Source organism: Brassica oleracea, chromosome C3 (assembly GCF_000695525.1).
Source record: "Brassica oleracea var. oleracea cultivar TO1000 chromosome C3, BOL, whole genome shotgun sequence".
NCBI lineage: Eukaryota > Viridiplantae > Streptophyta > Magnoliopsida > Brassicales > Brassicaceae > Brassica > Brassica oleracea.
This window is the reverse complement of record NC_027750.1, coordinates 11730108-11756554: the sequence shown is the minus strand read 5'-3', so window position 1 is coordinate 11756554 and position 26447 is coordinate 11730108. Positions and strand designations below refer to the sequence as shown.

The window sequence follows — 26447 nt, the reverse complement described above, 5'->3', positions numbered from 1 at the left end:
CCCAAAACCGGAAAAATGTATTTTCTCGTCGAAACCGCAAAAATGTTTTTCCCACCAAAATCGCGAAAAAACCTTTGCCGCCAAAATCGTGAAAAAAAAACTTTTCCCGTCAAAAACACTTTTTCCGCCAAAACCGTAAAACACACTTTTTCCGTCCAAACCGCAAAACGTATTTTCCCGCCAAACCCATAAAACGTATTTTTCCGGCAAAACAACAAAAATGCACTTTTTCGCCAAAAACACATTTTTCCTCAAAAACCGCAAAAATATTTTCCGCCAAAACCGTAAAAATACTATTTTTCCGCCGAAACCTAAAAAAATATATTTTAATCATTTTATTAACAAGTCCACCTGGATATAGATGTAAATTAAAAATGAAAAGGAAACAAATATAGTTGCATTCAGATGATTCATCTGGATGCATGGACGAAATGAAGAAACGAACAACACCCAGATGGAGCATCTGGATAAGACATCTAGATGGACCATCTGGATGCATCTTCCAGATGTACAAACGAACATGCCGCGCTCTTTTTCGCTGTGACCTCTAACATTTAACCATTATAAACCCCGATCATTCTGATAGTCCTCAAAAGCCATTTCGGTCTCAGCCTATAAATTCATCACAAATGGGCTCACCAATCGGGGAATTTGCTCCACACGGTAACAAAATCACTTGGTCGAAACGCCTTCTACAACGTAGGCCAACAAGGTCCATATTTCTTAATCACCATATTAGATTATATGACTATTTCCCAAATACTCTTAAGATAAAAAAATTATTAGGTATTTAAGATAATAAGTTATTAGGTTTGTTTGTGCGGTAGTGTGTTCGTTATGTTGCCAAATCATGGATTCAAACAGGAGCCTAATCTGATTTGGCCCTTAGGTCTCTTAAAAATCTGGCGTAGACATTTTTAATCCGTATGGTCCCTTCTATGTAGAATTTCATTTTCGCCTTAAGAAATCATTAAAATAAAAATATAAAATGGTGAAAAACTTATATCGGGATCGAGACATCATCTAAAATGCCTATTTACAAATATACAAATCTTCTATATCCCTCTCAAATCTCACTATCCCTCCGAAGAACAAAAAAATCCCACTATCCCTCCTCCTATTTCATTAATTTGTTGAAATTGTCATTTTACCATGAGATAAATTTCACTTTACGTTATTATGTTCTTATAACCCCAACATGATTAATATATTCGTGTTGTCCAAGAGAAAGTGAAATAGATACAAGAAATCAAGGAGTGTACACTGCCCAAAAAGAAGAACTACGCACCTTTGATTATCTTAGTTTCTGACCAAAAACAACCCCAAGACAATTTTGAATCCTTGACAATTTAAGTCCGCCAACACTGAGGTAACCTTTGGTTGTGTGACATCCTTACCATCTCATTACTTGGATATGATACACTTGTTCTTGTCAAAGAGCCAAAAATAGATTGTACAAAGTTGGAAGTACAATGCAAAACGTCCTATTAAAGTGGAAGTACAAGCAAACCCACCTTTAATGAATTATCTGTTTTTATATTTTTGTCAAAACTATTGTTTAAGTCTTTTGGGTTCATGAAAAGCAGCTTTGGAACAACCTAACTTATCAAGGATTCTTTCCATAGATCTTTGTGGGGTCCTCGATCCATTCATCACGTTCATTTGCCAAATTTGAAAAAGTTACACAACCAGCAAGCGAAACATTATCTTAATTCACTTTGATCATCGATTGATTAGAGTGTCACACGATCAACAGTTTGATTCTATGTTTCTATCCAATCCTCTATGTTATTACTATTGTTTTATCATTCAGTATCATCTCATTTCATTTTGTACTATTAGACTATATCTTGGTCGAACCGAATGGAACTTCGGTAGTCCATATGGACAAGTACATGCTGGTTAATGGTTACTGTGATTTAACTTGTGATAGGCTGTGCCAGGCTAATTGATTCTGATTTCCGCAGTCCAAGATATGAAGTAATTGATTATCAGACTAGAAGAATCATGGAACATGGCCTTGAGGTGTAACATAGCAAATAATACACAAATACTGATAATTAGCATCATCAGTTCCACGGAAAATTTTAGAATGTAAGGAACAGTTCTATCCCAAACCGCCAATTCTAGGACAGACAGGAGCTGGTTATACGTTCCACTAAAACTTTACTGTATGCGGCTGTTTTACTTTACTGTCTGGTTGTGTCCTTTAACCAGCCAGCTCGGCCAGCCGCAAAATATTACCACATCCAACAACAAACATGATGATCACACGAGCATAACTATGCATAACAAGTAGTGTAGAAGTATTAATACATTCCTGTAAGGCTGTAACTAGAGCAAACTCATAAACAATCATGATAATAGTTTGCAAAGTGTGTATGATTATTCTCCACAGAGAGGTATAAAAAAAACAATCTTTTATTTCCAACACAAAATTGATTAGGCATATGTCTTCCACATGCAAAAAAAAATTAAATACCGGGGTGAACTATGCCGCGGCAGATTGTTTCTCCTCGTAATCATCAAGCCTTAAGGCTTCTAATAGCCTTGGCCATGACTCAGGGATGCCTCCAGGTAAGTCAAACTCCATCAGCTTCCCTTTGCTACGGTAGTATTCTTCAAGAGGCTGGCTCTGCATTAAAACAAACAAATAATACTAATTATCACTTGTATCATCAAGTGAAAGCTCATCTACAAGATCGAGAGGGATCTTACGGTTTCATTGTAAATACGAAGCCTTGCTTTGACAACCTCTTCAGTATCGTCAGCTCGAGTGATGAGCTTTGACATACACTGAGGCGGAGGGAGAAGCGGATCCATGCTGATTGTAGGTTTCCCATTCTCACCCTCTAAGTTGATGTGAGCTACATTGAAACCTTTGCCACATTGATTACAAGTTCTCCTCCCAAGGCACTTGTCAACCAAAACTTCCTCAGGCAGCTTCAAATTCACCACTAGATCGATGTCGGTTACGTCTCCAAGTATTTCCTGAAGCAAAAGACAACAGAAAACATTATTTACAATGCTCGAATATGGCTTATAGATGTGTGAGTTTACTTACAGCTTGTCTCATGGTTCGAGGAAAGCCATCGAGAATGAAACCAGATTCACCTTTGGCTTCACCAGCCTCAAGTCTCTTTGACAATAGGTTTACTATGATCTCATCAGGCACAAGCTTTCCTTGGTTTACAATCTCTGATAGCTGCATCAAAGTAAAAGTGGAGCTCAGAACCATTACAAGAGGCACAGATACACAGACACAATGGACTTAAGTTCATTAGATCTGTTCGAAGATAGATGAAAATCAACAGATCCAATCAACGATAAGAAATGAAACGCGATTTGCTAAAAAAAGAAGTTAACTTTCAATCACAATCGAACATAGAAGAGACGGAAAGGGAAACACAAAAGTGGCTGAACCTGTCGGGAGAGAGGACCGGAGGAAGCAAGCTCCTCGCGGACGAGATCTCCGGTGGCGATGTGAGGAACACCGAGAAGGGTCGACAGTCTGCTAGCGTACGTGCCTTTTCCTACGCCGGGACACCCTAGAAACACCCACTGCACGTTCCTATCCTTGGCGAGAACCCTGCTAGCTCCTCCGCCGTGAAGAAACGGCGAAGCTTGGCTAACTTCGGCCGAGGTGGAGTAGAATCGGCTTCCGAAGCCAAAGAGGGAGGAGGATCTCGCCACGCGCAGTACTCTCGCCATTGCAGAGATAGAGAGAGAGAGAGAGAGAGAGAGAAGAAGCGGCTTGAAGGTTAATAATAGCTTTACCCTAACGAGAACGTGTAAGAACGAATGTTCCTTCCATCTTAAAAGGATCTTTAGATTCTTTTCCCATTTTGCACTTAACTTAGCTGACGTGGCGTTTACTTTTCTTACAGATCATGCTTGCGCCACTAGAACCGTGTAATAAACCAATAACTCTACTCCATGAGATTAATTAACCAACGGTATGAGCGTTAAACTTAGATTTCATATTAGATTCTCCTACAGGAATCTGGTTACGATGTCACACTATCAAAGCTTGCTTTTCTTGTTTTCAGAAGCGTGCACTGTCGGAAACGAGCAGCTTATCTTCAGACAAGAAGGCAAATCATTCATTCATTGTAAAAAAATTCCCAAAAATAAAACATGTATAAAAAAGAGTTCTATTCTTCTTTGTCCTCAAAACTTCTAACAAGTGGGTTGGCTTTAAAACAAATTAACAAGAAAAAAACAGGCAACTTAACTTAGAGCTCATCATGAGACTCATCTTCCTCCTCGGTCGCTGATTCTCCACCCGCACCGCCTGGTGCACCACCTGACCTCTGGTAAACAGCAGTGATGATTGGGTTACACACTGCCTCTACTTCCTTCAACTTCTCGTCATACTCTTCCTTCTCCGAGTTTTGGTTCTCGTCAAGCCACTCCAATGCTTCTTTCGTCGCTGCTTCAATCTTCTCCTTCTCGTCGGCTTCCAGTTTTTCTGCAAGCTTGTCCTTGTCGTTCACTTGGTTCTTCATGTTGTACACGTATGTCTCAAGGCTGTTCCTCGCGTCGATTCTCTCCTTCACCTTCTTGTCTTCCTCCGCAAACTCCTCTGCCTCCTTCACCATCCGGTCGATCTCTTCCTGGCTCAGACGCCCCTTCTCGTTTGTGATTGTGATCTTCTCTGATTTACCACTCGCCTTGTCCTCTGCTTTCACGTTCAGGATACCGTTGGCGTCTACTTCAAACGTCACCTCGATTTGAGGTGTTCCTCTAGGAGCCGGTGGGATTCCGGTGAGGTCGAAGTTCCCGAGCAGCCTGCAGTCCTTGGTGAGACTTCGCTCACCTTCAAAGACCTGGATGGAGACGGTGGTCTGCTGGTCTTGGTACGTCGTGAAAACCTGAGACTTCTTGGTCGGGATAACTGTGTTTCTCGGGATCAGTTTTGTCATCACTCCTCCCACGGTCTCAATACCCAAAGTGAGTGGCGCAACGTCAAGAAGAAGGATGTCTTTGGTCTCATCACCGCCTTCTCCGCTCAGGATACCACCCTGGACCGCCGCACCATAGGCAACAGCTTCGTCGGGGTTGACACCCTTGTTTGGCTCTTTCCCTTCGAAGAAGTCCTTCAACAGCTGCTGAACCTTGGGGATCCTAGTGCTTCCACCAACAAGAACAATCTCATCGATCTGACTCTTCTGTAGACCAGCATCATCCATGGCCTTCTTCACTGGTCCCATTGTCTTCCTGAATAAGTCATTGTTAAGCTCCTCGAAACGAGCTCTGGTGAGAGGCTCCGAGAAATCAAGACCATCAAAGAGGGACTCAATCTCTACACGGACTTGGTGCTGGCTACTGAGAGCTCTCTTGGCCCTCTCACATTCCCTGCGGAGCTTACCAAGAGCCTTGTTGTCCTTGCTGATGTCCTTTTGATGCTTCTTCTTGATCAATTTGATAAAGTAATCCATGATCCTGTGGTCAAAGTCCTCACCTGCGCAAGATTCACAAAGACAGAAGAGGGTCAACAACATTATCGTATGAATATTCACGACAACGTAATAATACAGAACATGAATTTGTTATGTTAAGTAAAAGTTACCTCCCAAGTGAGTGTCACCATTTGTGGAGAGAACCTCAAACACTCCGTTATCAATGGTCAAGACACTGACATCAAAAGTACCACCACCAAGGTCAAAGACAAGGATGTTCTTCTCACCACCCTTCTTGTCAAGACCGTAGGCAATACCAGCAGCAGTGGGTTCGTTGATGATTCTGGCAACATTGAGACCAGCAATAACACCAGCGTCCTTTGTAGCCTGCCGCTGTGCATCGTTGAAGTAAGCTGCAAATAAAAAAAAAGAATCAATAAACAGTGTGTGTGTATTAATTAACAAAAACGAGGATGAATGAGAGAAAAAGCCAAACCTGGAACAGTGACAACAGCGTCCTTGATTTTCTTTCCAAGGTAAGCTTCAGCAGTCTCCTTCATCTTAGTCAAAATCATGGCACTGACCTCCTCAGGAGAGAAAACCTTGGTCTCACCATCCTTGATCTTGACTTGAATGTATGGCTTGCCATCCTTGTCCACAATCTGGTAAGGAACAAGCTTCCTATCCTTCTGAACCTCTTTGTCCGCGAATCTGCCATGACAAAAAAACAAAGCAAGAATTTAAGCAACGGTCAATACCAAAACAAGACAAACAGAAACTTCCAAAAAGGGAATGCACTTACTTTCGCCCGATCAATCTCTTGACATCAAAGACAGTCCTCTCAGGATTAACAGCCGCCTGGTTCTTAGCAGCCTCACCAATGAGCCTCTCATTGTCAGTGAAACCAACCCACGAAGGTGTAATACGGTTTCCCTGGTCATTGGCAATGATCTCAACGTGCCCATTCTTGTAAACACCAACACAAGAGTAGGTAGTACCAAGATCAATCCCTATCACTGTTCCCAACTTGGTAGCCTCTTCTTTAGCAGTGGAAAACGCAAACAAACATCCTGAAACATACGTACATATACATTCCAACTTGTCAATGATCGAAAAACAAATCTCGCAAAACCTAATGTTCACAACACACTATCCAGTAATTCATCCAATCATAGTAAACAAAAACAGAATCAGATCTCACAAATAACCATCTGCCTACTAACAAAACTCACAACCTAATGTTCACACAACACTATCCAGAATCACTATCGAACAAGATCGTGATTAGATTATCGATCTTGTATTTCAATCCATGCATCATAGTGAACCAAAAACACCATCAAGTCTACAGCAGAAACGAAATTATATTCAAATCGAAGAGAACAAAGACACTTAGATCACTCACCGAAGAAGATGATCGCGAGCACAACGGTGCCGTTTGCTCCGAGTGAGCGAGCCATATCTAATGCTTGTGTGTTCGAGCTCTCTCTTCTCTCGCTCTTTAGATCTCTCCTCTTCTCCTCCTTCGCTTCTGTTCTAAAAATTAGTTACATCGTTGCGAGCTTTTTAAGGGAAGATCACGAAAAGTAGACTTATGTCATTGAGGATGACGTGGACCAATGATATTGCGACGATCTACGGCATCAGCCAATCAGATCGGGTTATATGTTGGAGTAGTCCTGGCCGTTGGTTACTTACTATTACGTTTCTTTTCAAAATCTAGAGAATGGGCTTTCTTTCCTTTTTCATTTAGGCCCACACTCTTATGTAGCAATAAACGGGCCGGGTTAAAGGTCAACCAATATTCGACCCGAAACAAGATGTCGGATCCACGAGTCCATCTCCTCCCTAAACCCTACTCAGCACTCTCTTCCTCCGTTCAAGTGTGAGATTGAAAGTTTCACACTTTCTGAACGCAAAAACTCCATAAGCGAAACCCATTTCTAATTACGAGAATCCATCTCCTTGTAATGGCGTTCATCACCAGATCTAACCAATGGAACAAAGCTAGGGTTTTTCTCTCGCTTCCCAGATCGTCACACTCAGCTCTCCTCTCATCCTCCCGCTTACTCACCTCAACTATCGAAATCACCGAGAACCAATCCGAAAACCCAGAACCCCATTCACCCGAGACGAAGACGAGGCCGCCGCCGCTCAGGGAGAGGTTCCAGCGAGGTAAGCGTCAAAACCACCACGAAAAGCTAGAGGACACGATATGTAGAATGATGGATAACCGAGAATGGACCACCCGGTTACAGAACTCGATCCGAGATCTCGTACCCGAGTGGGACCACTCTTTGGTCTACAACGTCTTGCACGGAGCAAAGAAGCTCGACCACGCGCTCCAGTTCTTCCGTTGGTCGGAGAGATCGGGCCTGATCCGACACGACAGAGACACGCATATGAAGATGATTGAGATGTTGGGACAGGGACAGAAGCTGAACCATGCTCGTTGCATTCTCTTGGATATGCCTGAAAAGGGCGTGCCTTGGGATGAGGATATGTTCAAGGTTCTCATAGAGAGCTACGGCAAAGCTGGGATCGTGCAAGAGAGTGTTAAGATCTTTCAGAAGATGAAGGAGTTGGGTGTGGAGAGGACGGTGAAGTCGTATGATACTTTGTTTAAGGTGATTCTTAGGCGTGGGAGGTATATGATGGCGAAACGGTATTTTAACAAGATGGTTAGTGAGGGTGTTGAGCCGACTAGGCATACTTATAACTTAATGCTGTGGGGGTTCTTTTTGTGTTTGAGGTTAGAGACTGCTTTGAGGTTTTATGATGATATGATTAGCCGTGGGATCTCTCCTGATGTTGTTACGTACAACACTATGATTAACGGGTACTGTCGGTTTAAGAAGATGGATGAGGCTGAGAAGTTGTTTGTTGAGATGAAGGGGAAGAACATTGAGCCTAGCGTTGTGAGTTACACTACCATGATTAAAGGGTATGTTTCTGTGGAGAGAGTTGATGATGGGTTGAGGATCTTTGAGGAGATGAGATCTTTTGGTATTGAGGCGAATGCCACGACGTACTCCACGTTGTTGCCGGGTCTCTGTGATGCAGGGAAGATGGTGGAGGCTAGGAATGTGTTGAAGAGTATGATGGCGAAACACATTGCTCCTAACGATAACTCGATTTTTCTCAAGCTTTTGGTTTCTCAGAGCAAGGCTGGTGATATGGCTGCAGCCACGGAGGTGCTTAAAGCCATGGCTACACTGAATGTTCCGGCGGAAGCGGGACACTATGGGGTCTTGATCGAGAATCAGTGCAAGGCTAATGCGTACAACCGTGCTATCAAGCTTTTAGACGTTCTAGTTGAGAAAGAGATCATACTTCGGCATCAGGATACTCTGGAGATGGAGCCAAGCGCTTATAACCCGATCATCGAGTATTTGTGCAACAACGGCCAAACGTCTAAAGCAGAAGTGCTTTTCAGACAGCTGATGAAGAGAGGTGTTCAAGACCAAGATGCTTTGAACAATCTTATCAGCGGACACGCCAAGGAAGGTAACCCGGATGCTAGCTACGAGATTCTCAAGATCATGTCGAGGAGAGGCGTCCCTAGAGAGGCAAACGCGTACGAGCTTCTCATCAAGAGCTACATGAGCAAAGGAGAGCCTGGAGACGCTAAAACGGCTTTGGACAGCATGATCGAAGACGGGCATGTTCCAGATTCGACCCTATTCAGGTCAGTGATCGAGAGTTTGTTCGAGGACGGTAGGGTGCAGACGGCGAGCCGTGTGATGATGATCATGATAGATAAAAACGTTGGCGTGGAAGAGAATATGGATTTGGTTGCGAAGATCTTGGAAGCTCTGTTGATGAGAGGGCATGTGGAAGAAGCGTTGGGGCGTATCGATCTTCTGAATCAAAACGGACACACGGCTGATGTGGACAGGCTGTTGTCTGTTCTGAGCGAGAAAGGGAAGACCATTGCAGCGTTGAAGCTGTTGGATTTCGCGTTGGAGAGGGATCTTAGCTTGGAGTTTTCGAGCTACGACAAGGTGTTGGATGCGCTTTTGGGAGCTGGGAAGACTCTGAATGCGTACTCTGTTCTGTGTAAGATCATGGGGAAAGGAAGTGGGAGTGATTGGAAGAGCTGCGATGAGTTGATCAAGAGCTTGAACCAGGAAGGGAACACGAAGCAAGCAGATGTTCTTTCTAGGATGATCAAGAAGGAACAAGGAAGCAAGAAAGACAAGAAAGAAGACAGTGTTTCTCTATAGAAACTTGAAGTGATTCTTTCTTGGCTTTTAAGAACTTTAATCTCTTATTGTTTCTCAAATAAATCCTTTTTTAGAAACTTGTTTTGAAGGGATACGTTTGTATGATTCAGTTTTTTTTTTTATGGAAGCTGTATCGATTTCTGAATGGGTTCCAAGATATTTTGAAGTGGATTTTCAGTTTTTATTTTTTATTTTTTGGAGGAATGTTGTTTGATCTATTGTTCCATGCCATCTCCACTGTCCATCCAAATACAGATTCCATCTTAACCATCACTTCACTTCAAAGTATGACAGATTGTTAGCAGAGACAGTCCAATTAAACGATAACCAAACACAAACCAATTCAAGTGAAGTGAGGGAGGAGCACAAACTTTATCACAAAGATTATAGGATCTCAAATTATTAATAAATAAATAGGAAACTCATATAAAAAATAAAAGATACTTTTAGCAAATTTATATGTAAGTATATATTTGGTCAACATCTGTAAGTCTATTTGAACTATGTATTTGAGATGATATATAATAATCTGATTTTTAATGTTGTTATATAATTTTGAGAAAATTAAGAAAGTTAATATGACTTTCATTTAAATATTCTAGTATTTATCTGTAACTGTGACATTTTGGTTTTTATGACTTAAAACTTTAACAAAAAAACAATCAAAATAAATCAATAAAAATTCTTAAATTTTAATATTAAAAATATTTGTTAAATAGAATATTTAAAAATGTTTTTTAAATCATGTTTAATGATACTAGCTCTTTTAAAAAATAAAAATTATATTTAAATAACAGTTAATTTGTTAATTACTTCAAATTTTAGAAAGAATACAATCTACACTGTTAAGAACATCATTTCAGAATTTTCCTTCGAGAAGATAAAATTTTATTTACAAAACTGGACACAAATTTAATTTTTGAAAAAACAGAAAATCAGAGTATTTAGCAAGAAAAATAGTTTCAGCTAAGCTTTGTAAATAAAAATCAGGGTGAGATATTTTATGCAAAAGCGCAAAGATTGTTTTTTTTTTTTTCATTTCGCCGATAAATATCAAACCCACTGCATCTTATCTCCACTCTCAACCCTATATCTCTTCTCTTCCTCCATGGCTGCTTCAGCTTCGTCTCTCGCTCTCTCTACCTTCAACCCCAAATCCCTTCCTTTCTCCATCTCCAGACCCGCTTCCCTCCTCCCTCCTTCCGTCTCCTTCAAACTCAACTCCCAACCCATTTCCCTCTCCATCTTCGCTTCCTCCGCCGCGTCTCGCTTCGTCCGCAACGTCGCGGTTACAGATGACTTCAACGTAGAAGAAGAAGCAGACAGCATTTTCTCAGATGACGCTGCGCCGCCTCCGCAGCAGGAGCAGTCCTTCTCTGCTGACCTCAAACTCTTCGTCGGTAACCTCCCCTTTAACGTCGACAGTGCTCAGCTCGCTCAGCTCTTCGAGAGCGCCGGAAATGTCGAGATGGTTGAGGTATGAAGAAAGAATCATTCTTTATGCTTTTTGAAGTTGTTTGTGTTATTGTCATAATGGGATTCCGACAAGAGACAAGAGATTGGTTCTTTTTGTTGTTGTTAAGTTGAGATTAGTTCCTTCGTCTCTGTAGTTAATGTTATGTTACAATGGGATTCCGACAGGAGACAAAGATATGTTCTTTTTATTGTTGTTGAGTTGAGATTAGTTCCTTTGTCTTTTGTATAGGTAATCTATGACAAAGTGACAGGACGAAGCAGGGGTTTTGGGTTCGTGACTATGTCTTCTGTCTCTGAAGTTGAGGCAGCTGAACAACAGTTCAAAGGCTATGTAAGAAGATCTCTCTCCCTCTCTCTCTACCTTACTTGTTGATGAGTATGCGTTTGTGTGAATGCTTAATGCGTTCTATGCTGATAAGGGTTTTGTTAGATGAGTGAAAAGCTTTAAACTTTGTGGGTGTTTCTGATAAAAAGTCGAAACCTTTGTGTTATTCTTTGTTCTTATTGGATAAGCTTCTTTTGGTTGCAGGAGTTGGATGGTAGACCTTTGAGAGTGAATGCTGGTCCTCCTCCACCAAAGAGGGAAGACTCTTTCTCCAGAGGTCCCAGAAGCAGCTTTGGAAGCTCTGGTTCTGGATATGGTGGAGGTGGTGGTGGTGGTGCTGGTTCAGGAAACCGTGTTTATGTCGGCAATCTCTCATGGGGAGTCGATGACATGGCTCTCGAGAGTTTGTTCGGTGAGCAAGGAAAGGTTGTTGAGGCTAGAGTCATCTACGACAGGGACAGTGGTCGTTCCAAGGGTTTTGGGTTTGTGACGTACAACTCTGCTCAAGAGGTCCAGAATGCCATCAGAACCTTGAATGGCGCTGTAAGTATCTGCTTCTCTGACACTTCCAATGCGATCATTCAGAACATCTTTTGATATACATTTATTGTGGCATGTGTAGGATCTGGACGGCAGACAAATAAGAGTCTCTGAAGCTGAGGCTAGGCCTCCAAGGCGCCAATTTTGAGCACCACTTTCCTATTCTCAAAACCGCATTTTCTGAAGGGTATGTCTTAAACATTGTACTTATAGATGGCCCTTTTTTGCATTAACACGGCTGATTCATCGGATTAAATTGTAATGTTACAGGCGCTTCGAAGCAAATAGAGTTTTGTGAGAGGATGGCAGTTTCGGACCGTACTAAGCTTTTAGCCTATGTTTTTAGAAACGTATGATTAAGATTTATAAGTGAAGACCATGTTCTTGTCTGTCTGAAAGCTGCCATTGAATACTTTGCTTTGGTCTGATTTGGGTGTCTCTCTATTTTGTGGTCTCTTCATAATGAATGCTTCTCTATTTAACATCCTAGTCTCTATGTTTTTTTATCCCTGCGTTTATGAATATGATAAAACACATTTGAAGAGTGAAAGACCACTGAAAAACACTATAATTCACGCAATCTAACCGGAGCAATAAAATATTGTGGAGTGACTATTTGGGTCGAAAATTGGTTAAAGAGAGATCATTCTTTGCCTAGAGACGTAAAAGTCAAAGTTGTTCAATACTTTGAGGCCCAGCTTGTACAAATTATTCTGAGATGGGTTCTTACAAAGCCCAAATGTTGAATGTTATCTATCTTTGAATAGACTAGAAATTTTGATAACTGCTAGAAACCTTAGACCCTGTATCATCTCTATGGAGATTCATAAGTGTTGTTACCTAAATCTTACAACCAAACTAACCAAATTATATTCAATTTCGTAATATTCTAGTAAATTCATTATACCCTTATATATACTACATCTAGATAGTATGATGGATATATATCTGGATAGAGTTTAAAGATTGTTATATGTAAACGTGTAATAATTTAGTTTTGCTGAAACGTGAAAGATACACTTTGGAAGTAGTTTGTGATGATGAAGGGCTCGCTTGCTTCCACTGCTAATTCACGTAGTTCGCTTGGTAATGATTTTACCCACAAATACTTAGTGTCTTCCAGGATTAAAATCATTATATATATAAGGCTTCTAATGTTGTTCCATACTACGTAGTACGTGTAGGAACCTGAACCTTATTTTAGTACAATGGGGACAACTGATATTTGTAAAAATAATAAGAACATAAATTAAAATTACAATACTGAAATATAAGAATAAAGAAGAATTATAGAGTCGAGATGGTTAATTTCTTTCCTTAAATCTTTAAACGCTCTGTAGTGTGACGGTTTCATAGCGCTCAGATTCCTAGGATACAATTGCAGCATTGTTTCTGTTTACCATCACTGAAAAATAGAATCTATCGAACCTAATTTTGTGATGTACTCTCAGACTCAAAAAATAAAAAAAAATTACTAGCATAACTATTCTGAGTAGGAGAAAGTGATTTGTTGTTGTTAAAAGTATATTTTTTCTATAATGATTACAAGCTCTTTTATAGAAAAATAATGAGAAGCACAAATTTCATTCTTCAACAAAAATGAAACTTCTATGGTGCACTAATAGAGACTTTAATTCTTGTCAATTAGTATGTGAATCTATTTCACATTTTGACCAAGAAATTAAAGAGTAAAATTATTATTGTTTTGACAAATTCAAACAAAATAATATACTTTAAAATGAATTTTTTTTTTATATTTTATCAATATAAAAGATTAACATATATTTGATTTAAGTTAATGAACATGAAGTCCAACTAACAAATCAAAACCCAAATCCAAGATCAAATATCTAATGTATGTACATATTTGCTACTTTATACAAGATTCACATTAGACCTCCATTTCTCATTCAAATAAAACTTATTTTTGACATATGAATACATTATTCATAATGCTCAATAAATAGTTCCAACAGTACGTACAATCTCTCACAACAAACATACATGTTTCATGTTTGTTATATATAATGGAATTGAAAATGTTATGGAAATTTAAAGTCCTAACGAAAATCTTGTGGAAAACGTTAGAATTTAGAACTGTGAATCAGGGCGATATGGTGCTGAAAAAAACATTGGTGGAGTTAAAATCGATACAACATTTTATTTTTCATCCTCTCTCTGTGATATCAGCCTATATATACGGTTGAAAACTATCGCTTTACGCTAGAGAAGAGATCGTATTCTTGCTTCTTCATCAATTAGAAGACAATACAAGAAAAGCATTGCTAGAACCCGCAATGTGATCAACGAACAAGCGAAGCTGCTCATGCTCACTTGTTCACAATCAAAGACGACGTCATGCGTGAAGCGATCATTTCATATCGTATTTGTAATACTCTTAAAACTCCTGTGGTGGTTCTGAGTCTTCCGACAACTTAAGTATCTTGATGATGTTCATAACATGTAGACACAGCTCTGGTACTCGTCGTATACAGTCTCTCTTGTCTACCATTTGAAGGAATAAAAAAGATGTTGAGAGTTGAGAGAATAAGGGTAGTAATAAAAAATGTAAATTTGTTTCTTTAAAGAAATCATGAAATTAAGCCTTTTGATTCTTTTTTTATAAAAGTAATTACGATGGAACATGCAGACACTGAGTTATGGGACCATAGCTTTGTGTTTGGTCAGCGCAAGTAGTAGACCCACTTTGACTTATGAACCTCAAACATTGGACATGAACATGTTCCTTCGCTAAAATCCTACAAAACCCATTAACACCTTAAGGACCATATTTCAACCTTATATGTATCAAACAGACTAATGTCGATGCAGTACTTTTCGACATGTCTTATCAATTCGATTTCATGTATAAAAGGAAATATAAAGTTTAATCACTATTTCAGAAAGAGGATTTGACATCAAATATTTTCCTGGTTAGGAAAAAATATATATATGATATTAATTTCTTTCTGTCTCTCGTAAAATATATGTAGATCGCTATTGTTTTGACCAGTTGAAAATTCATATTTGCAAATTGCAGTCCATCATTAATTAACCCAAATTCCCTTCCCAGTTCATACCGATTAATTGGTGGTTGAGAACTAGTGGAAACACAAACGCAAACGGCAAACATGAAGACCAAAAAAAAATTGCAACCTTTTATCACGAAGATGTTTGACTGCATGATTTTTTTTTGTAACTGATTGCATGAATTTTCTCAAAAATAAATAAGAAATAGTCACTTTTATATTGTTTCTAGGGAAATGACGTTCGTTCTTGAATTATCCCCTTCTGTTTTAATATTACTGAATATTATTTCCTTTTATTTTCATTAAATTTCTGACATGTGCACATTCAGTTGAAACAATAGACGAACACAATGCCAGAACGAATCAGCTCTAGTGACAAAGGGGTTGCGGCTGTAACTTCCGTTATACGGGTTCGATTGGCGCTGGAAATAACTATTTACATTGTTTGGATTTCCGGCAAAGAGGCGAAAACACTTTTTTTTTACCAAAAAAAAACTGTATTTAACATATTGTATGCTCTTTTAAATTACTATACTGATTAATAACATGAATGCAATTTTGACTATATATACTGGACAATCCATATAAATGTCTTCACTTTAGGTAGCGGAGCAACATTAATAAATAAATCAACTCCAAAATATGCTAACCTTATTTTATTTTATTTTAAATGCTTATCTTGAAAATTTTGACTTTCTTGTTTAAGTAACATTGTAAAAATGTATGTAAGATGGTTTTGAATGTTGAGGGAGAAGATGCATGGTACGTATGGTGTGGTAACATGCTGTCAATGAGAACATGTGGGGTAAGTTTCAATAGTTGACCAAGAAAAAGTTTCAGTAAAATGCATGGTTTATTAGATTAGGGTAATCTACCTAAATAGCAATTAGGGTAATCTACCTAAATAGCAAGTAAGTAACATCTGAGATTGATTGATGTGGGGGTAGTCTAATAATCTAATTGGTTAGTACTTAGTACTAGTTAGTGATAAGTTAAAATGCGATAGATATTTGACTTTTTAGCAACGGTTTTAACTGTCCTACACTTCATGACATCAACTAAACAACGGATTTGTCCCTTTCTGACCTTTGACTGCCCCTTTTGACCATTTTCAAACACATGTTCTTTTTTCATTTCCTTAATTTGTGGATTTAGCGTCGGTCCGTAAGAAAAAAGAAAAAAAAATAAATAAGTTTGGGGTTCTATTTTCGGTTCAAAGCGGTAAATGCTCTTTTTGGTAAAAGCCATAACTAAAAAATGTTGTCGGAATCATTTCAACCTTTGCTCAGTTGCTGATGGTTAGGCTTTAGAAAAACTAAAATAAGTTGATAAACCAAAAAACAAAAAGCAAATATGTAGAGGTTTCGAGTTTTCAAAACGTCTTAATATGTTTCAGCGACTAATCAAAGCGTATAACAATAGGTAATATACACCAATGCACATGCATGTAGAGTGTAGACACGACCCGTTAACCTTTACCTTTTAACGAACCAAAACACTATCCTCAACAGATAAACGAACGTAATATCACATTCATTCTTTATCCATCAAACAATTTTCAAAAAAAAAAAATTATTTCGACGGACATTCGACAATCAACGGTACTACGGGACCATAATTCATCTAAGATTCTAAACAAATCTACCTTTTGAAGACTCCAAACAATCCCCTCTTTGTTATTTCTGCATTTTTAGCTCTGTTTTTTCATTATCTTTTTGACTTTGACTGTCTGATATGACTTTGAAAACTTGTTGGTTTTATTTGAATGAAAGATTCTTAGGAAAAAAAAACAAAGGGAAAAGTTTACCAGCCTTTTAATTATAACTAGGTAAAGAAGAAAAAGTAATAGTACTTATATTTGTTTTCAGTATACTTAACACTCAATTAGATTAAATTGAACATTTGTTTTTGTAGGAATGAAGAATATTCTAACAAGAATACATATTTGTCAGATAGAAAGTGTGGAGCATCTCCTTCACATGTATAGAACTTGATCGGTTTGTATTATACTAATAGCTTGCCTCACATTTGTCGGCAAAATAATTTGCTCGCTTTATAACCAAGTTACTCTACAAAATCGCATTGAGCACTTTTAATAAGAATCAATTTCGTTAACTGAAAGTAATTATAAAATGGTCAATGTTCACCCCCAAGAAAAGAATTAAATGTCGCCGAATTAGTTAAAGTTTCAGCTTTTAGAACTTTCTAATTTGAACTGAAACTCTTTATCTTTTGAAAAATTCAAAAGTTTAAGCGAATGTTGACATTTTCTAATTACACAAGGATGAGAACTATTAAGAAAATTCAAAAATCTTTACTTATGAATACTTAGAACCCAAAATGAACTATACTTATATGGCAACTAATACTTTCTTAACAAAAATGAACCCGTTAGATGTTCGTTATTGTTAACTTATTATGTAAGTCTTTGACATCATGTAAAATCGTTTGAAGACAAATATTACCCTTTTGTGCAAAAGATAATCTTTCTTCAAAATATATCCATTTTTCAGGTTGTCTTTTTCTTTCTTTCTGTACAAACATATAATTAAAAAGATTCAAGCATTAAACCTCATGTGCCCACTTTAATATATCTCAGGTTAACTAGACTGCAACTATTATCTAAGGGAAACGTGATATCACTACCATCGTCATGGTTATTATCATAAAATTAAAACAGGACGACAGTGAAAAACCCAAGAAGAGTGCGGAGGGAAACTAGCTAGTGAGAGAGACAGAGGTAAATGCGCATGCAGATACTAATACACACTAATCTACAAACAAACTTTTTTTGTTTATAATCTCTATAACCCTACCTAGAAGGAATGGGCAGCATCTACTCACATCTTGGGATTGCAATACTCACACGCTTATACACATATACTAACAAGCGAAATGATATTAATAATGTTGTAAGTGTTTGCTTACAGTTAATAATAATGGGGTTACTGCCATTCGAAGCCAACAATTCAATAGGGTTATGATATATAGGCTTTGAATGAAACTTTTACTTGATATTCTTAAAGAGAGCTATATTTTTCTTAACTATGATTTACAACCATTCTGCGTACTAACACTTGGATATGTTCAGTTTTAAATAGAATTTTCTACCAGCTCACTGCAATTTATGTGTATTATACACCTATATTATAATCAACACGTCTAAGTTATCTTCGGCCACATAAATATTTTTTCAATTTTTCTTTCTCATATAAATTGTAGCATGGGCGTGTATACTTGATTCCTAAGTTCCTATATTAGTAAGGATGTTGAAAAGAGGAAACTTATAAAAGAATCAAATATCATCAACAAAATTGAAAAGGAAAAAATAACAAATGAATTATCCATTAATGCGTACTATATAGTATATCCATAAATGCGTACTATATAGTATATGGAACGACAGCTTAGTTACACAAGAGATGGGGAAAAGCTTCTTCTTTTTTTGTGTGCACCCGATGGGAAAAAGCTAAGAACTCTATTTTCATAATATATACAAAAGGCTAAAATGAATAGAGGAATAAAAAATTGAAGCAATGTTTTTTTTTGTCAAATGGAGCAATGTTTCGTATGCAAAAAAAAAACAAGAAGAAAGGTTGTCTGCATAGGGAGGGTGAATTGGGATACACTTGTAATAAACGCCATAATTCGCTTCGTGTTTCTTATTTCAATCATCAATGGCACAGCTCCATATCACAGACACCATCATCTCATTAACTCTTCATTCTATATATATATATATATATATATATATATATATATATATCTGTAAATAAATGTGTGTATATATCTATTGGTGTACCCATAACATCTACATGGACTTATTTTTGGTTATTTGTTTCTGTCTTGTTTGCATGAATATCAGTAAATAACGTTTGTACCCATCCTACACTGTCAAGATATAAGCTGTTCATTTTCCTAGTTTTTATATAGAAAGTGAATTATTTGTCCAATTCTTGATAAAGCGAAAAAGCGAGGAAACTTTATCACTGAATCAGTTTAAATACATTTTTTTCATTGGTCAGAGTTTTCTGTAAGAAATATCGCATGAGGGCTTTATTATACTCCCTGTTTGAAAATATTTGATGTCTCAAGGGAATGCACATGAATTAAGGTATACATTTTTTCTTAAAAATTAACATTAAAAATATAAAATAAAACTAATTCAGGTAATCATAAAAACAACTATAAAATATTATTGGTGACACGGTAATGTGAAAGTTTCTGTTATAAGTACTGATGACCAAAACAAAATCAATCCTCGAGAAAAAAATAAAAAAATCAATCCTCAAGATTCAAATTACAAGAATAAGATTTCATGCAATAAGTTCGCATATAAGAGTTGCAAATATTCAAATAAAAAGCATTTTGCGTATTAGGCCGACCTATGTGTACGGTAGGGGTATCACTTGCACCAGGTTAAATTATAGAAGTTAGATTTCCAACCTTAATTAAGAAAATAGATACTTTGGTTAAAGTGTTATTAGCTGACACTCCTCAACTTGAGTTTAAACCTCAAGCGCCGTAAGATTCATATTTTCTAAGTGGTTTTATCTTCTTCTTTTTAGTATAAATAATTAATTTTAACTCTAAAAATATTATGACACAGATAAAAATATATGCTGGATCCGCCTCATAGCCTTGAGAAGGTACTTTTGTTGCACCACGAATTTTTTTTTTTTTGCTAAGAATGTAAATATTCATAAAAATGAAATAGTCAGATTTACAAAAAAAAAGGAAAATCTAAGAAACAGAACTTTTTTGGCAAAAAAGAATAAAAACAAAGTGGCTCTAAGAAAAATTACAATATGTGCTTGCTCAGCACAACCATAGTGACATAAGAGGAGAGAAGTGCTTCCTCATCCTCGCGAGCTGTGATGATCCTCTTGATATCGCGGTCTATGAACCTGAACACTTCAGTTGCAGTGAGTGAGACTTGATTATGGAGAGCGTTGTTACGTTGCTTCCATATGTGGTAGACTGCTACATTTACCACACTCCACACGTGCCGTGTGTGCATTCAACTCCATGAATATTAACGTCAAGGTACCTTAATCACCAGCTCTGTCAGTTTGCGTCACTCTAGAACGGGGCTTATATAGAGTTGTAACCCTTGTATGACGTGTATCACTAATTACAACCTCTTATCAAAACTGGTGGAGATAAGTTATGTATTTCCATGCAGGGCCGGCTTAGATAAGGGGGCGAGCGGTGCGACCGTCCCGGGTCCAATCCGTTGTCCCCCTATTTTTTAATGGATAAGAGACCGATTTTTTTAAAAAAATACATGTATTTTATATTAAAATAAAAAAAGGAGTCCAAATTTTTTATATAAAAGTATTTTTTTTATTTTCATAGATTTCTTTTAAAAATACTTCTGGTATTTTGAAAAAAAACATATATCTATCAGATTTTTTAAAGAAAAATAATAGTTTGAAAATTAAAATTTCTTTTTGCCCCAGGGTCTACGACACATTTGAGCCGGCCCTGTTTCCATGGATAATCTTGAGTTAGTGCGTTAGGTTGAGAAACGAAATAGGAGATGATTGCGAGCATTCATTTAAAGTTGCAATTTGTGAATTCGCGCTGGTTTATATGTTTTAATTTATTCTCTCGTGTCACTGTTTTTTTCCATGTTTGTCTATCAAAATTTGTTTACCAAATACATTTAATTAAGTTTCTATGTTTATTCTCGTAATTGAGTATCCTTAAAATATCCATTTCTTGAATAAAAAACGCAATGAATTAGTTAAGTGTTAACTCACTTTTGAATACTATATGTTAGGATCCCGCATGAAATTTATATCTTCACTAAAATATAATTATAGGAATTAATCCATTGTCAATTAATCTATGATAAGTCTAAATTTAAGAGCATCCTATTTAAAGTCAGAACTTTTTTTTTTTTTTTTGTAACTTTTAAAGTCAGAACTTAATTTTAGCATATGTATGTTGGATTTTAAATATTACACTGAGTTATGTCAAACTTTCTTAGGCGAAACTATACATTTTCCCGTGAAAGCTCGCTACAAATAGGTCATATACAAATGTAATTCAATATAATTATTAAATTTCCGTTCTAATTAATTAATATATCACTTAAGAAAATAAATTAATGTAACAAGTAGTAGATGTACTAACATGGAATTTCTATCTAATCCTAAAAATGTGTTCTTCTAACTCTCTTATCAATGATCATTACACAATGGATTTCTTAATAACATATTACTTGTTCTTCTTCCAAAATAATTGGATGTTATGTCTTTTTATTTTGCTAAGAAAAAAAACATTTGTTGAGAATTAACGCAAGGGAGAATTTAGCCACGCGTGCCAACATGAGCTGTATGTGTGGGTGGTGATAGACGCGCGTGCCTCAATCTCCCACGTGTAAATAAAGACATCAACATATTTTTTAGGTGTTTAAATATTTTCTCATAAAAATTAAACTTTTGGTATTTAAATACCACATGTTTCTTTGGGAGGGGGAGGTTTTCTATCTTTTAACTAAATTCCTTTTCCTAATAATATTGTAGTACCAATCAAGTGCCTACTTTCGAAAATAACAAAATAAAAGTTTAATGTTTAAAAATGACTAAATTAAATCGATGACCAGCATGACGAGAAGACGCACTATATAACAACAATGGTTGAGCCAAGAAGCATTAGTGGTGAAGATACACTACAACTCCAAAAATAGAGTTTGTGAGCTTTCAGTCAGGTTTCTTTTACACTCGTTTCTTGAAATTAGATTCTTGTGCTCAAAGAAACCTTAAAACTATTTACCTTTTCTCTTTCCGGACTACAAAGTTAGATTTATCAAAACTTAGAGCTCGGAATCAATGGAGATCAAAGCTGAAACGATGCAAAAGTCAAAGTTCAAAAGAATCTGTGTCTTCTGTGGAAGCAGCCAAGGCAAGAAGAGTAGTTACCAAGATGCTGCTGTTGATCTCGGCAACGAACTGGTAATACATGAATTTCAACTTATTGGTAGGTTTTGAGACAAGAAGATATGCTTCTTTGGTTTCATTGTGTCCTGCAAAACCTTTTCGGGTTTTGATAAAACATGTTCACAAGATGTTTGTTAATGTTTAGGTTTTTCAAATTCAGAGCATTTTTCTTTCTTCTTTGAAACGTGCTAACTTTAGAATATTCTGGTTGCTACTTTGTTAAATGGGTTTGAGACTTTTGAGTCTCAAAGCTTCAATATTGTTTTTTTTTTCTTATCCTTATTAGTTTAGCAAATCTAGGGTTCATGTGTAACTATGTTTTTTGTTCTGCAGGTTTCAAGGAATATTGATCTAGTCTATGGAGGTGGGAGCATAGGATTGATGGGTTTGGTTTCACAAGCTGTTCATGATGGTGGTCGTCATGTTATTGGGTAACTTTCTTATAGTCAAATCACTTAAAAACTATATACTCTGTTTTAATCTCTTCTCTTAACAACTTAATGATCTTTATGGAAACTGTCTTTTGAGCTTGTGATGTAACTAAAGTGTTGGGTTATGTTGTTGATTACTTCAAACTAAACCTCTTTTGTCATCTTGTTGTCACTCTACAGAGTCATTCCCAAGACCCTCATGCCCAGAGAGGTATAACTTTTAAAGTTTTTTTTTAATAAACATTATTATTTGTTTATTAATTTGACTCTTAAGTTATGTTTTCTTCTCTCCAGACTCCCATTCAAACCCATTTTAATCTTCAGTCTTTGCTTCTGTTTTACTCTTTTCCCTATTTATTATAATCACCTTTACTTTTTTTTGTTTTTTTTGAAACACAATCACCTTTACTTAAAATCCCAATATTATGAGCAGTTTATCTTTTCTACCCCCTATTATTTTCCTTTAGGTATCCTAAAATAAAATATATGAAGAAAATGATTAGAAAGATGTTAACTAGAATAGGGTTTTGTAAAACAAAATGTATGTAAGAGATTTCAAAAACATCCAAATATCAGGATTACTTGCATAGACATTATTGCTTTTGCCTGTAGAAGAGTCCAAAGTTGCTTTTGCCCTTTAACTACTTTTAATTATTACTTCCTTTTATTTTTCTAAAAATTGGTGGATGCTCTTTGTTGTGGCAGTTAACTGGTGAAACAGTAGGAGAAGTAAGAGCAGTTGCAGATATGCACCAAAGGAAAGCTGAGATGGCTAAGCACTCTGATGCTTTTATTGCCTTGCCAGGTTTTGTTTTTTAAACCCCATCCACCCAAATTATCAATAATATTTCGTTCCTTTGCACAAAAGTAAATATTTATAAGTTCAAATATTGTTTTTCTTTCAAACAAAGTAATGATGATATAGGAAAACTGGTCAAACCTCAAGGGCTTCTTACAAAATAATGATGATTACAAAATAATGAATGAGAGAATTCAAAGTCTTGAAGAACAAATATTTATTTGGTCACGAAAACAGACTGATTTTGCAAAAGAGAGAAGAAGAAAAATTGGTAAAAACATGATTTCTTGGTCAAGCTGCAGTGCAGTGTGAAAGCTACTGTGAAAAGTTTTTCCTTTATTTTTTAAATGCAAAAATGTAGAATCATAAAAGTCACCATACTCTTTAAAGATAAAGGCCTTGACCCATCAACATCTGGCACTTAAAATTAGATCTTTTTTCTCTCCTCTTTACTCAGATGATTGCTCTGCTTTTTTTAACATAACGGTACTCTGTATGGCTTGTGTAGTCTTGCTGTGACCAAAATTTTCTCTCTTGCCCATTCCAAGCTAAGAGACAAAATCTGAAAGAGTCCCACAAATAGCATTGCCCACACTGAATCTGAATCATTAATGGAAAGTCAAAGTTCTTTCAATGATCCTGCTTTAGTAATCATATTGACACCAATGTACTAATTGTAACAGAGATGGAGAAGAATCTATCATTTGGTTTTATTGTGTACATAAGACACTATTGACTTGACCATGTCATAATAATAATTCAGTCTGATCTCTTTTAACAAAACAAACCTAAAGTGTTGTGTGGTAATTACAGGTGGCTATGGAACCCTTGAAGAATTGCTTGAGGTCATAACTTGGGCTCAGCTTGGAATACATGAAAAGCCGGTAAGAAAACAAACCCTCTTTCATATTTTCAAGAAAGATTCAAACTTTTAAATGAAAATTCAAGAACCCATAATCACTAAAACCAATTTTTCTGCAGGTGGGTTTGCTCAATGTTGATGGATACTACAACTCTCTGCTCTCATTTATCGATAAAGCAGTGGAAGAAGGATTCATCAGCCCTACTGCTCGTGAGATCATCGTCTCTGCTCCTACTGCTAAAGAGCTTGTGAAGAAACTAGAGGTAATTAAAGTAAAATCGAGTTGGATTGTTTCTGCATTTCACCATAATCTCATACATTGTTGTTGTTGCAGGAATACGCACCTTGCCGTGAAAGTGTTACGTCTAAGCTTTGCTGGGAGATGTAACGGATTAGAGAATGATCAAGATCAAGAACTAATATATATCTATTATAACTATCTAAATATTTTATATATAGATATGAAAAATGTCTAGAAGATTTTCATGATTTTGATCATACTAAAAAAGGAATAGATTCTGTTTAGTTGGGGTAAAGTTTATGTAAATTATTAGTACTAGTACTACTGTCTTTTAACTCCAAACTATAATGTCTTGACCTGTTTAAAGTTGATCTTATCGGCTAAGTGAAGTCTTGTCACAACAAAATAGTGACACATGTGGAATGTTGAGGCAAAGTTAGATTAAGTGGTTGAGTTTGGTGTGAATAGATGAAGTTGAAACCTAACTTATTATAGGTTCCAAGTTAAGATAGGATAATGATGATGATGCACATAAAAGTGTGCAACTTATACTTCTCCACAGCTTCAGGAGTTTGATAGTGGAGTAACAAACAGTAAAAATTAGTTATATAACCAAATCAATCAATCAGTCACTCAAATCAACAGGAAAAATGTACGACTTACACTTGTCCACAGTTACAAGCTAGACAAATCACAGTGAGGTATAAGTGCAACAACAAACTTCACAGCATTCCTTCATGAACTACAATGTAGCTTTCACCTACTATCACGAGCAAATATGAAGGTACCATGATGCTTATTACGAACATGAATGGCTTGAAACTGTTATCATTATTTAGAATCTAAAAACTTAAAGGATGTAAAGATAACATAACACGATCCAATACTATGAAAACAACAGATGATTTCAGTGAATTGAATTCTAGGATGGATTATCCGATTATCTCAATACAAAGTGACGAAAACGGTGGTGTATATTACAGGTATTGCTAGTACATATTCCAAGAAAGAGCCTACAAATCGTATAGGACAACTGTTAAACATGAGCAAAAACTAAAGACAGGAGTCTGAGGATGTCTATCACGAAAACTAATCTAACGGGGTGCCTGTCTTGAACGGCACTTTAACCTTGAAGCTTCCAGCTCTTGTTTTAATGTCTCTATCTCACCGAGCAACGCCGCATTATCCTAAACCCAAGAGAGCAAAGAAGTAATGAGCCCACAAGCATCCAATATTATAAGGAGTGTCTATTGGGAAATGGTAATGTCACCTTATGTAATGACTCTAGCTTTTGATTGAGAGTAAACGCGTTTCCATTCCCAGACGACTCTTTCATCTGTACAAGAAAAAAAAAACAATGCTCTAAAAAAAAAAGAAGAAAACTTTTTCTACATGGAGGAGGAGCTTAGAAGATAGTACCAGTGCCAGCTCTGAGTTACACTTAGAAGCCTTCTCAGCTTCACTGTCAAACATTCTCCGCCATTCTGCAGATTCATCCACTGCTTCCCTATTCGCCAAATCAAACTGTCTCCTACACACCAATGTAAACATCACCAACCATATAAACACAGCTGAGCTATTCAGAGGCGATTGAAAACATAAAGTCTGAAACTTTAACGAACCCGTATCACAAAAACCCAATACTTGTAGCAAATACAACTCCGATTTGAGAAAAGAGAAGAGGAGAACCTTAAGCGTTCTGTGTCGTCAGACGATAGAGTGTAATCGATTGTCCACAGCCTTAAGTAAACAGCGACGCCAAGAACAAGGGCTAGAACCAGACCCACTAGTATCGTCTTTCTCTCAGATCCTCCCGCCATCCTTCCTCCTTCCCTCATCAGAGGCAACATTCCCGATCAAGGAGACGACGACGATTTGATTGTTTCCGATTGAGATAAGTAAAGACGGTTCTGTCAAACCGGAGATTATTTCAACTACATCGTAATAGAACCGGTTCGGGCAGCTGTTTGGAACCGGTTATTCGGGTTATTAATGTCTGGATCGTTTCGATTAATACTAATTGGATATCGGATATATTTAAATTTTTATCTCTCTTTCATTTTAAATCGGAATTTATTCTTGGTTCAGTTAATAACTCTTCAGTTTCGTATATTTTAGATTCATTTTAAGATCATAATATGAAATTGCGTATTTACAGTATTTATTTAA

At 36.8% G+C, this 26447-nt stretch overlaps 6 protein-coding genes across 8 annotated transcripts; 3 read left to right on the top strand and 3 right to left on the bottom strand.

The window, feature by feature from the left end:
- Window positions 1-2262: 2262 nt before the first annotated feature.
- LOC106332631 (adenylate kinase 1, chloroplastic) lies at window positions 2263-3789 on the bottom strand. Its single transcript, XM_013771113.1, has 4 exons — window positions 3424-3789; window positions 3065-3205; window positions 2719-2991; window positions 2263-2635 (listed from the first exon to the last, which is right to left on the bottom strand). The coding sequence occupies exons 1-4, from the start codon at window positions 3709-3711 to the stop codon at window positions 2492-2494; spliced, it is 846 nt and encodes a 281-aa protein (XP_013626567.1). The 5' UTR covers window positions 3712-3789; the 3' UTR covers window positions 2263-2491.
- Window positions 3790-4091: 302 nt separating this feature from the next.
- On the bottom strand, window positions 4092-6966 carry LOC106332627 (mediator of RNA polymerase II transcription subunit 37f-like). Its single transcript, XM_013771109.1, has 5 exons — window positions 6808-6966; window positions 6205-6472; window positions 5899-6113; window positions 5573-5815; window positions 4092-5464 (listed from the first exon to the last, which is right to left on the bottom strand). Exons 1-5 carry the CDS (start codon window positions 6860-6862, stop codon window positions 4236-4238), a joined length of 2010 nt encoding a protein of 669 aa, XP_013626563.1. The 5' UTR covers window positions 6863-6966; the 3' UTR covers window positions 4092-4235.
- Window positions 6967-7263: 297 nt separating this feature from the next.
- On the top strand, window positions 7264-9746 carry LOC106332626 (pentatricopeptide repeat-containing protein At2g37230). Its single transcript, XM_013771108.1, has one exon. It carries the CDS (start codon window positions 7373-7375, stop codon window positions 9626-9628), a length of 2256 nt encoding a protein of 751 aa, XP_013626562.1. The 5' UTR covers window positions 7264-7372; the 3' UTR covers window positions 9629-9746.
- A 948-nt stretch (window positions 9747-10694) lies between these two features.
- On the top strand, window positions 10695-12475 carry LOC106332630 (RNA-binding protein CP29B, chloroplastic-like). The gene is made up of 5 exons (XM_013771112.1): window positions 10695-11105; window positions 11334-11435; window positions 11634-11972; window positions 12052-12156; window positions 12240-12475. Exons 1-4 carry the CDS (start codon window positions 10737-10739, stop codon window positions 12115-12117), a joined length of 876 nt encoding a protein of 291 aa, XP_013626566.1. The 5' UTR covers window positions 10695-10736; the 3' UTR covers window positions 12118-12156; window positions 12240-12475.
- A 9074-nt stretch (window positions 12476-21549) lies between these two features.
- LOC106332837 (cytokinin riboside 5'-monophosphate phosphoribohydrolase LOG3) lies at window positions 21550-24526 on the top strand. Of its 3 annotated transcripts, none has more exons than XM_013771326.1 (8): window positions 21550-21716; window positions 21810-21960; window positions 22279-22376; window positions 22557-22587; window positions 23082-23181; window positions 23989-24059; window positions 24157-24300; window positions 24372-24526. In XM_013771326.1, exons 2-8 carry the CDS (start codon window positions 21838-21840, stop codon window positions 24423-24425), a joined length of 621 nt encoding a protein of 206 aa, XP_013626780.1. In that variant the 5' UTR covers window positions 21550-21716; window positions 21810-21837; the 3' UTR covers window positions 24426-24526. The 3 variants fall into 3 exon arrangements, with proteins under 3 accessions (XP_013626780.1, XP_013626779.1, XP_013626778.1); XM_013771325.1 differs by having other exon boundaries at window positions 21806-21960; XM_013771324.1 differs by having other exon boundaries at window positions 21550-21960.
- Window positions 24527-25234: 708 nt separating this feature from the next.
- LOC106332585 lies at window positions 25235-26235 on the bottom strand. The gene is made up of 4 exons (XM_013771059.1): window positions 25968-26235; window positions 25698-25809; window positions 25549-25614; window positions 25235-25465 (listed from the first exon to the last, which is right to left on the bottom strand). The coding sequence occupies exons 1-4, from the start codon at window positions 26126-26128 to the stop codon at window positions 25373-25375; spliced, it is 432 nt and encodes a 143-aa protein (XP_013626513.1). The 5' UTR covers window positions 26129-26235; the 3' UTR covers window positions 25235-25372.
- Window positions 26236-26447: the final 212 nt, after the last annotated feature.

Coding starts and splice junctions, on each gene's coding strand:
- LOC106332631 (XM_013771113.1), bottom strand. CDS start 3,711: ATGGCGAGAGTACTGCGCGTGGCGAGATCCTCCTCCCTCTTTGGCTTC. Junction 3,206..3,423: donor CCGGTCCTCTCTCCCGACAG/GTTCAGCCACTT, acceptor ACTTTGATGCAG/CTATCAGAGATTGTAAACCA. Junction 2,992..3,064: donor CTCGAACCATGAGACAAGCT/GTAAGTAAACTC, acceptor CTTTTGCTTCAG/GAAATACTTGGAGACGTAAC.
- LOC106332627 (XM_013771109.1), bottom strand. CDS start 6,862: ATGGCTCGCTCACTCGGAGCAAACGGCACCGTTGTGCTCGCGATCATC. Junction 6,114..6,204: donor AAGAGATTGATCGGGCGAAA/GTAAGTGCATTC, acceptor TTGTCATGGCAG/ATTCGCGGACAAAGAGGTTC. Junction 5,465..5,572: donor TGGTGACACTCACTTGGGAG/GTAACTTTTACT, acceptor AATCTTGCGCAG/GTGAGGACTTTGACCACAGG.
- LOC106332626 (XM_013771108.1), top strand. CDS start 7,373: ATGGCGTTCATCACCAGATCTAACCAATGGAACAAAGCTAGGGTTTTT.
- LOC106332630 (XM_013771112.1), top strand. CDS start 10,737: ATGGCTGCTTCAGCTTCGTCTCTCGCTCTCTCTACCTTCAACCCCAAA. Junction 11,106..11,333: donor GAAATGTCGAGATGGTTGAG/GTATGAAGAAAG, acceptor TCTTTTGTATAG/GTAATCTATGACAAAGTGAC. Junction 11,973..12,051: donor TCAGAACCTTGAATGGCGCT/GTAAGTATCTGC, acceptor TGGCATGTGTAG/GATCTGGACGGCAGACAAAT.
- LOC106332837 (XM_013771326.1), top strand. CDS start 21,838: ATGGAGATCAAAGCTGAAACGATGCAAAAGTCAAAGTTCAAAAGAATC. Junction 22,588..23,081: donor AGACCCTCATGCCCAGAGAG/GTATAACTTTTA, acceptor TTGTTGTGGCAG/TTAACTGGTGAAACAGTAGG. Junction 24,060..24,156: donor TTGGAATACATGAAAAGCCG/GTAAGAAAACAA, acceptor ATTTTTCTGCAG/GTGGGTTTGCTCAATGTTGA.
- LOC106332585 (XM_013771059.1), bottom strand. CDS start 26,128: ATGTTGCCTCTGATGAGGGAAGGAGGAAGGATGGCGGGAGGATCTGAG. Junction 25,615..25,697: donor GTAACTCAGAGCTGGCACTG/GTACTATCTTCT, acceptor TTTCTTGTACAG/ATGAAAGAGTCGTCTGGGAA. Junction 25,466..25,548: donor AGCTAGAGTCATTACATAAG/GTGACATTACCA, acceptor TCTTGGGTTTAG/GATAATGCGGCGTTGCTCGG.